A 10345-nucleotide genomic window follows, 5' to 3' on the forward strand; every position below is an offset into this window, starting at 1 on the left:
TAGTTTCACAGTATTGTGGTCTGAAAATATGCAGTGGAGGATCCCAATCTTTTGGTATTCGTTAAGACCTGATTTGTGACCCAGTATGTGGTCTATTCTGGAGAAAGCTCCATGAGCACTTGAGAAGAATGTGTATTCAGTTGCATTTGGGTGTATAGTTCTGTAAATATCTGTGAAATCCATCTGGTCCAATGAATCATTTATACCTCTTGTTTCTTTGGAGATGTTGTGCTTAGAATATCTGTCATTTACAGAAAGCGCCATGTTGAAGTCTCCCAGTATAAGTGTATTATCATCTAATTATGTCTTAACTTTGGTTATTAATTGATTTATATACTTGGCAACTCCCACATTAGGGGCATAAATATTCATGATTGTTAGGTCCTCTTGTTGGGTAGATCCTTTAAGTATGATTTAGTGTTCCTCTTCATCTCTTCCTACAGTCTTTGGTATAAACTTTAATTTATCTGAGATGAGGATTGCTACCCCTGCTTTCTTTTGAGGACCATTTGAAAGGTAAATCGTCCTCCAACCTTTTATTTTCAGGCTGTAGGTGTCCTTAGGTCTAAAATGAGTCACTTGTAGACAGCAAATAGTGATCTTGTGTTTTTTATACAGTCTGAAACCTTGCACCTTTTGATGAGATCATTAAGCCCATTCACGTTCAGAGTTACTGTTGAAAGATATAAATTTAGTGTCATCATAATACCTATTCAGTCACTGTTTTGTAGATTGTTTCTTTGAACTTCTTTTAGAGAGTCCCCCTTAATATTTCTTGTAAAGCTTGTTTGGTGGTCACATATTCTTTCAGCTTCTGCCTATCTTGGAAGCTGTTTATCTCTCCTTCTATTCTGAATGAGACCCTTGCTGAATAAAGTATTCTGCTGCATGTTCTTCTCATTTAGGACCCTGAATATATCCTACCAGCCCTTTCTGGCCTTCCAGGTCTCTGTGGAGGGGTCTGCTGTTAACCTAATACTTCTCCCCATGTAGGTTAGGGATCTCTTATCTCTTGCTGCTTTAAGGATTTTCTCTTTATCTTTGGAATTTGCTAGTTTCACTATTAAATTTCGAGATGTTGAACGGTTTTTATGATTTTAGTGGGGGGCTCTCTATCTCCTGGATCTGAATGCCTGTTTACCTCTCCAAGTTAGGGAAGTTCTAGCTATGATTATTCAAATATGCTTTCTGGTCCTCTGTCCCTTTCGGCATCCTCTGGAACCCCAATTAAATGTAGATTTTTCCTTCTGAGGCTGTCATTTATTTCCTTTAACCTATCCTCATGATCTTTTAATTGTTTTTCTCTTTCTTCCTCAGCTTCCCTCCTTGCCATCAAAGTGTCTTCTATGCCACTCACTGGTTCTTCTACCTCATTAACCCTCATCGTTAGGACCTCCAGTTTGGATTGCATCTCATTTAATTGATTTTTAATTTCAGCCTTATTCGATCTAAATTCTGCAGTCATGAAGTTTCTTGAGTCCTTTATGCTTTTTTCCAGAGCCACAAGTAGCTTTATTATTTTCTTTTGAATTGGCTTTCTGACATCGAATTGTAATCCAAATTCTGTAATTCTGTGGGAGAGAGTCCTGTTTCTGATTCTTTTGTGGTGAGTTCTTTCTAGTCATTTTGCTCAGTGAAGAGTGGTTAAAAACAAGTTGTACTGGAAAAAGGAAGGAAAAATAAAAGAGAAAAAAAAAGGGAAAAAACAAAGGAAAAAAAAACAGAAAAAACACCAATGAACAAAAAACAAAAATACAAGGATGGGTATTCTCTGGTTCTATATACTGTAAATCCCTCGACTTCCCCTGAAGCTCTCCAGCGCTGCTCAGTCAAGAACTTGTTCTTTCCCTCTCCTTCCAGCTGGTCTTCTGGGAGAGGGGCCTGTTGTGCTGATTCTCAGGTGTGTGCACCTGGGGAACTGTCCAGCACCCTGTCAGGTGCTCGGCTCAGTGGGAGCTGTTTATCCTGTGAGGCCCCTGTTCCCTGGGCGCCCCGCCCCTCCCAGGCACAGGGTGACACCAGGAGGAATAACAAGACTGTCCTCAGCCAGCCTTCCAGCCCTGGAGTCAGCTCCCGCAGTAACTACCACAGTCTTCCAGTCCGCAGTGGCCTGGATTCTCCAGGGATGGGAGGCGCTGGTCCTCACAGCTCGGGCAGCCCAGTGGCAGAAGCATCCTCCCTGTCCTGTGCCCTCCCAGCCTCTGCCTGTCCCCCGGGGAGTGCAGGATCCTGGTCTGTGTCCCCTGGTGCCCTGGGCTCTGGGGCCTTTGCCGCTGGAATCGCGCTTGGGGCTGCACAGCCGGGTCTGTGCAGAGCTGCGGCCTGAACTTCTCCCGAGGCCCCGCAGGGTTCGGGCTCCACCTGGGGCACACCTTCTCTGTTAGTGACCCCGGAACCTGGAGGCTCCACTGCCCCTCCTGGGATCCTGCCTGAGCTCCCTGTGAGCGCTTTTCTGTCTGGGAAGATTGTTAAAGTTCCTGCTTTTCCAGGGCTGGACTTTCCTGTCCTGAATGCTCTCGCCACCCAGCCTTATCCCGGCTCCTTGTGGGGGCCCCTTCCCAACTGGATTATTTTTTATTCTTTTTTTCTGTCTTTCTACCTTGTTAGAAGTGCGAACTTTTCTTTCTGTAGCTTTCCAGCTGTTCTGTCTTTAAATCTCAGGCCAAATTAGTAGATTTTCAGGATGATTTGAAAGTTATCTAGGTAGGTTGGTGGGGACAGTGACTTGGGGACCCTACTCTTTCGCCATTCTGCCCCGCCCCATCAGTATGTTAGAACTCTTAAATTCACTTTCTTACTTTCCTCTTTTAGCATTCAGGGTAGGTCATATGCCTCTCTACTTCTTTTATCTTCCTTTCACGTTTCCCTTTCTTCCTGTTTAACTATCAAATCATTCTCCTTTCCTTTTTTTGAATCTGTTTTAAGGAGTAACATGAATTTCATTCTGACAGCAAGTCTTTTTTTTTTTTTGTAAATTCTCCTATCTTCAGTTTCTTCTTGTATAGCTAGGGAAATAGCTAATTTTTTTCTAAAAATTTACTCTCCCTTTTTCCTGTATGACTTTCCAGCTTGGCCACATTTCCCAGCTTCCCTTGTAGCTAAATAGGCAACATAATTAAGTTTTAGCCCATAGACTGTAAGTAGAAGTTATGTGTGTAAATGCTTCACTTGCTTGAAATAAATTGCTTTCCCAAGGCTTCCTGTCACTTTTCTTCTTACGAGATGAAGTGTGGAGGTTGTGGAATATTTCATGAAGGTGAAGACAATAATGGCCTAGGAGATCAAGAATCATTGACTTGGGGGAAACCTGGATCTCTTAATAACATGGGGCAAGGCTATCCCATCAGTCTGGAAACAACCCCATTACTCATACACATCTCAGATTATTGAGTGAAAGAGAAAATATTAAGCCACCATATATTTGGGTTTCTTCGTTATAGTAGTTTAGCCTTTAACTTAACTCATACACATTTATTCATGAATGGTGACATATCAGTAACATCTCAGGAAGGAAATTTTTTGTTTATGTATCTTTTGTTTCATTGAAAAAAAGATAACCTGCTCGGGCATAGTGCTGCCAGCACACAATCTTTTGTGTAATGGTTTCCAAATTAATAATAAATAATAAATTTAATTAATTAATTAATAATCCATAATAATAACTCATGTGGTTTCCAAAATGAAGTCCTGAAAATCCTGAAGGTAGATATTAGTATTCACATTATATAGACTTAAAAAATTATTGTATTCAGAGAAATTATAAAACTTACAATAATTTGGGGCATCTTGGTGGCTCATTTGGTTAAGTTTCTGCCTTCTGCCCAGGTCATGATCTCAGGGTCTGATGATTGAGCCCCACATAGGGCTCCCTGCTTAGCAGGAAATCTGCTTTTCCCTCTCCCTCTACCTCTCCCCCTCACTTGTGTGTGTGAGTGTGCGCACACGTGCACATGTGCACATGTGCACAGTGTGTGCACACATGAGTGTGCTCTCTCTCTCAAACAAATAAATAAATAATATTTAAAAAAGACAATTCACACAACTGCTCAAATAACAGGTCTCAAAGCCTTTTGTGAACTATTTACTTTAATGCTTGTTCTAAGTACATCACACTGCTTAGTGAAATTAGAAGTGGTTGAAGTGCCTTTTAATAACAAACCCACTTAACCAAATGGATCAGTCACTTAATCAACAATTATGCATTAAGTGTCAGATATAGTCAGGACATTTTCATAGGGAAGAAGGTAATAGACATATCTAGTCTGTTCTCTGCTCATACAGAAAAACATATATATGTAAATAGGTGCCACATGGGGGGAAGAGGAAGTAAAATATTACCAAACCCTTTTCATATATTAGGTACTGCGATAATGAGGGAAGTCTTATCATTATTATAATTAAGTTCTGTAGAGGTTAAGAGACTTGCTCCAAGTCACACAACCAGTAGCATTCAGGCTTGGGATTTGACTCCAGCTCTGTAAAGACTCCAAAGCCCATGCCATTATCACTGAAGCATGGTTGGAGAGCCCCTGGGTGTGACTGAAATTTAGCAGAGGGTAATCATTTCCCTCCAGGAAGTCAAAGAAGCCTTGTAGAGGTGGTAGAATTAGATCTGGGAGAAAACATGGGAGGACGGGGAAGGGAAGAAAGCTTGGTAAGGGAGCCAAGGTGTGTGGGTGAAAGATGGTGAGGGGGCCAGCGCTATCGGTAGAGATAGTTCATGCTGGGAAGCCTGGGAACATTTGCTCCATGGCTCTAGACTTCCACAAAAGGCAGTCTAGAAATGCTACCTGCCTTTCTGACGCTGCCGTGCCCCCAACTGCCACCCAGTCCACATGTGTGAGCACATTATTCTGAGCACCTGAACCTGAGTCTGTACTGGCCCAGATTATGTGAGCTGGGAGAAAGGTTTGGTCCTGCCCTCTGCTCAAGCTCACACCCTTTTACATACATTTGGATCAGAAGTCTGAACTGGCCTTTGTCTGAACACCAGTGACAGCCAGGCACCCAGCAAAAGTGATACTTAATTGCTCCTTCAGGGTCCACTTAGAATAATAGAGAACAGGTGTCCCAGGTGTCTCCCATTGGCAGTGACAAACTTTGCTGAAGATGAGTCACAAATTCTTGGCAGGATTAGCTTAAATAGGAGAAGAAAGCCTTTATCTAGACTGATTGTCCTAGATTTGTATATTGCTTCAGTGTTACCATGTTTCCAATCTCAATCATGATCGATGGGGAAAGGATGTCTATACATAAAATTTATTAGCTCCACAAGGTGAAGAACTTTTTCAAGGTAATTAGGAGTATTCTGAAGATGGCTCATTCTATTGGGTGATATAAAAGGATGAGAAAAATTCCACTCATAACTCTTAGTCTGCCTAAATTTGATCATTAACTGTATATAAGACCTGGTATTTTTTGTTTGGCTGACATTAGTAACATTTATAGATTTCTCACTCTGTATTATTATTGTTTGATCAGTAAATGAATAGAGCAAATAGGATGCAAAAGCTGGCTGAGAGTTTAAGGTTTGCATTTACACCTCAATCCCCATTATAATCATATAAATTCTTCATTGATTTTTCGTTTTCCTGACTTTTTTTGACATTCAATGAGGTTAGATTTAGTGGGACATATAACAAATTTGTATAATTTTCCAAGAATTCTAGGGTGGAATCCCAAAGACTTGGGACTAGATACTAGCTTTGTCACTAGTACTCTGTGTGACTAGGGTAAGTCATTTGGATGCCTTTGTGATTTTACAATAAATGGTTGGATTAGGTTGTCTTGAAAGTATTTTTCAGATTTAAAACCGAACATATGAGATTTTGGCATTTTCTGATTTTTATCTTTCTGTTATTGAATCTTGTTTATGATAGGAATAATTTACCTTCATGTGTTACAGATGGACATTGGATTAATTACATGGTGACTGAAAAACCTTAAACATCTTTAGAGATAAAAATAATAGAAATGGTTGAATACCTTATGATAGCAATACTTCTCCACTTCTGAAATTATGAACAACAAATTGGAACTAAGATAAAATTTCACTAAAAATAAATTGTCTTCCACGTGAAATCTAATCTATCTTTATGAAAAACTAAGTGAAATGAACTTTTTAATTTCAAGAATTTGAGAACACTTTGCGCTGTTTCTTTAAAGTGATCAAATCATCCAAGATGCATTTTCATTTTCTTTGAAACTTGAGCACTGAAGGGTCTGGTAAGTGTGGAAAATAATCCCTTTTAAAATGTACTATCACCTCTCACGTGGAGAGTCATATAGTCGACATGTAGTATGTGTTTATTTTTTTAATAATAAATTTATTTTTTATTGGTGTTCAATTTGCCAACATACAGAATAACACCCAGTGCTCATCCTGTCAAGTGCCCCCCTCAGTGCCCACCACCTGCAGTATGTGTTTAATTGGCAATTGGTACCTGAAATCTTTTTCTTTTCCCTCACATTTTTGGCAACAATTTTGTGATGCTTGATGAGGATAAAAGCCAATGCCCTATGAACCTCAGGAGAGAAAGGTTTTTGTTATTTTCGGAAGAGGAAGTGATTGGCTGAGGTCCAACAGAGATTTTATGATCATTCTCAAATGAAAGAATATTCGATCCTGGATGCTTTGATCTCCCTGTTGACCAATTGGATGAGGAGACTGTCCACCTGCCCTGGAAATTATAGTGAGAAGGTAATTATCTGAGGGGTAATTTGTTCCCTGAATGTGAATCAGTTTGTTGATACTTCCTTGTCCTGAACACCTGCTCAAAAATTCCATTTATGTTACTTATTTATTTTTCTATCCTCAGTCTGAAGTTAAGAGAATGGGTATAAAGTTTTCTTCATAATAGATTCTTTTGGTACTCCAGTAATGCTATGTGATAGATCCACACATGACTGCTCAATGTTTGGTGATGGAGGTGTCTGTCTCCTTCTAGGTGTGGCCACAGCATTATGAATCTCTGGCTTTAAAATCTGTATGGTGAAGTGGACTGTGAGTGATGACTGGGAGTGTCAGATGGTTAGAATCCCAGGGAAGAAATTAGTGGGAAGTGCAGAAACCTTTCATGGAGACATCCATGGGGCAAATCCAACTCTGTTCCTTTTCAGCCTGAGTCAGCTTTTCAGTCTCACAGTGGTCCCTGGAGTTAAACAGGAGTCACCCACCAGACTATGTTGAGGAGCCAGCAAAATTCCAGAGGAGCAAATAAAATATCCAGACCCACAACTCAAACCATACAGAAGAAATATTTACATTTGTTTGAAACAAATGTGAAAGAGGTTAAAGCATATTGCATTTATTATCTTCAGCAAAGTGATGGAGATGACCTAGTTCCTTACTTCTGGGAAGACACAGATGTAGCTCTGTCATTTGCATCAGCTTTGAACAAACTTTACACTGACACAGCCTATTGCTCTAATTCAGAGAAATGTTATGCTCTTCTATTCAAAGATTAGTCTTCACCTTACAAAGTGGTGATATGACTTGATCATGGGTGTTTACTCATCTTGTATAGACCTTTTAATACTTCAGTCATAAATACATCCACTGAGGTTTGACAAAAAGCAGAATTATTAATTGAAAGTGAACATCCTCCTTAAATCAACTCTTTTAATGAATAAAGAGTTGAAAACAAGGGAAAAGCAAATGTAGTACCAAGCTTAAACAATATAGAATGTGTACTGTGTTGAGAATGAAATCACTCTGCTTTTATTGGTACTGAACTGTTCTTTACTATTATTCCAACAAATGTATTTGAGGGCTCACCTGCTCCATTCCAGGCACAGGTCTGAAGACCAGGAAGTGGTGGCCAGAGATGACTGAAGCAAATGCCCCGATCTTAGAGGACCATATTGTGAAGTGATGTGTAATGGGTTCTAGCATAGAAATATGTACAGAATCCTGAAAGGCCACAAAAGAAAGAATGGTCCTTTATAGGGAAGGGATGTTAGAAAAGGAGGGAGATGATGATAGACCTGATTCATGAGAAGGAGAGCATCCTGGCTGAGAGAGCTGCAAAAACAAAGCCACAAAAGTCTGTCATGGCTGGTATGTTGGCCAGACTGGGAGTTCTGGGTGTGGCTAGAGCTTTGGCTTTGAGGAGTGAGATAAGAGGGAAGACATGGTCTGGACAGGAGGTGGATCCAGGAGTGCCCACTGGGGGCCTTTATTCTGTCAGACTTGCCTTTTAGAAGGGATATTACATGGAAAAATCAGAAAATATAGAGAAGCAAAGGCAAAGAAATGAAATAAAGTATAATTTATCCTCACTGTTCAAATTCTGTTCTATCATTTGCCAGTTGTTTTTTCTACAGGTATATATGCAAACAGGATTTTTTTCTTAAACTCAAAATAAGATCCTATTGTACACACTATTTTTGAATTTTCTTCATTCTATTTTTATAAGCACAAGTAAAACATTTCTAATGCATCATTTAATAGGTAGAACATTATACTATATCAATACATCATAATATACTGACTTTAAAAAGTATAGGTTGCTTTTACATTTTCAGTATTATAAATAGTGCTGTGATGACACCTTGAAGATGTTCTTAATTATTTCCTTAGGATAAATTCCTAAAAGTGCAAGTTCTGGCTCAAATGGAATATAAATTTTAAAATACCTGCATCTTGGCACCCATGCTAATGTTAGTCAAAACCAGGTTTTTCAAACTTTGCTAAATCATGGCTCATAAAGAATGGATTGATTTAACTTTTGTTTCTTTGAGGTTGAATGATGCTTTATAATTTAATTGGCCATTTGTACTTTTTATGAGCTAATGTTCTTGCCCTTTGCCTAATGTCATATTGATATGTTTCTCTTGATTAATAAGTCCCAGTACAGTATATCTGTATAATATTGCTCATGCTATGATGTAAAGTATGAATGAAAAATGGTAGCAGCCTACCTTAGGATACATCTTATCTCTCTTTTTAGCCCTGAAATCACATGAATCTGTGGGTAGAGATTCACTTGATAACCCTGGAAACCCCTCTCAGCCCAAGGACCATGAGTAACGAGACGCTAGTAACAGAGTTTATCCTGCAGGGCTTTTCGGAGCACCCAGAATACCATGTGCTCTTATTCAGCTGTTTCCTCTCCCTCTACTCTGTGGCCCTCACAGGTAATATCCTCATCATTTTGGCCATCACCTTCAACCCTGGGCTCCATACCCCCATGTACTTTTTTCTCTTCAACTTGGCTACTATGGATATTATCTGCACCTCTTCCATCATGCCCAAAGCACTGGAGGGTCTGATATCAGAGGAGAGCTCTATCTCTTATGGGGCCTGCATGGCCCAGCTCTATTTTCTCACATGGGCTGCATCCTCCGAGCTGCTCCTCCTCACGGTCATGGCCTATGACCGGTATGCAGCCATCTGCCACCCTCTGCACTACAGCACGACAATGAGCATGGCATTCTGCAGTAAGCTGGCCACAGGTGTATGGGTGCTTTGTGCCTTCAACACAGCCATCCACACTGGGCTGATGCTGCGGTTAAATTTCTGTGGCCCCAACGTCATTACCCATTTTTTCTGTGAGGTCCCTCCTCTGTTGCTTCTCTCCTGTAGCTCCACCTATGTGAACAGCATCATGATTGTCCTGGCTGATGCCTTTTATGGCATATTGAACTTCCTGATGACCATTGTGTCATATGGCTTTATTATCTCTAGCATCCTAAAAATGCGGACTGCAGAGGGGAAGAAAAAAGCTTTTTCCACTTGCTCTTCTCACCTCATTGTCGTGTGTATGTATTATACTGCTGTCTTCTATGCCTACATAAGCCCTGTCTCCAGCTATAGTCCAGGGAAGAGCAAGTTGGCTGGTGTACTGTACACCATATTGAGCCCTACACTCAACCCCCTCATCTATACTTTGAGAAACAAGGAGGTCAAGGCAGCCCTCAGGAAGCTTTTCTCCTTCTCCAGAAATTAACTTCTATCTTCTGAAGCTTTTGCTAGAGATTGCATGTGGAAATCCATAGCAGTTTCAGAGATTCTCCAGTGAATAAGGCTTTGAAAACTACCACTAATAATTAAGTGTGATTATTAATAGATTTTCAATGTGACCTGAAAAGCAATTATTGTTATTCACTTTGGTTTCTTGTAATGTTTATATTTTCTATGTTTTGTAATGGATTTGAAAAAAATACTTAAATGAGTATTGAGTGACTAATAGTGTATTACTCATTTGACAAAACAAAATTCATTTGATCTATATTCTTAGAAAATTAGTAATTCAGTTAAGGATATACCAGTACCCATGATGGTGAATATAAAAAGAAAAAGCATAAGGAGCGTTGCATTTCAGGGTGTGGTGTAGATGTACAG

At 39.9% G+C, this 10345-nt stretch overlaps 1 protein-coding gene across 1 annotated transcript; it reads left to right on the top strand.

Moving 5' to 3' along the window:
* Window positions 1–8963: 8963 nt before the first annotated feature.
* LOC121482320 (olfactory receptor 13A1) lies at window positions 8964–9950 on the top strand. Its single transcript, XM_041740206.1, has one exon. It carries the CDS (start codon window positions 8964–8966, stop codon window positions 9948–9950), a length of 987 nt encoding a protein of 328 aa, XP_041596140.1.
* The last annotated feature ends 395 nt before the right edge of the window (window positions 9951–10345 follow it).

The sequence above is a fragment of the Vulpes lagopus genome, chromosome 2 (genome assembly GCF_018345385.1).
Source record: "Vulpes lagopus strain Blue_001 chromosome 2, ASM1834538v1, whole genome shotgun sequence".
Taxonomy (NCBI): Eukaryota; Metazoa; Chordata; class Mammalia; order Carnivora; family Canidae; genus Vulpes; species Vulpes lagopus.

Excerpts from the sequence above, each read along its gene's own strand:
- LOC121482320 (XM_041740206.1), top strand. The coding sequence starts at position 8,964 with ATGAATCTGTGGGTAGAGATTCACTTGATAACCCTGGAAACCCCTCTC.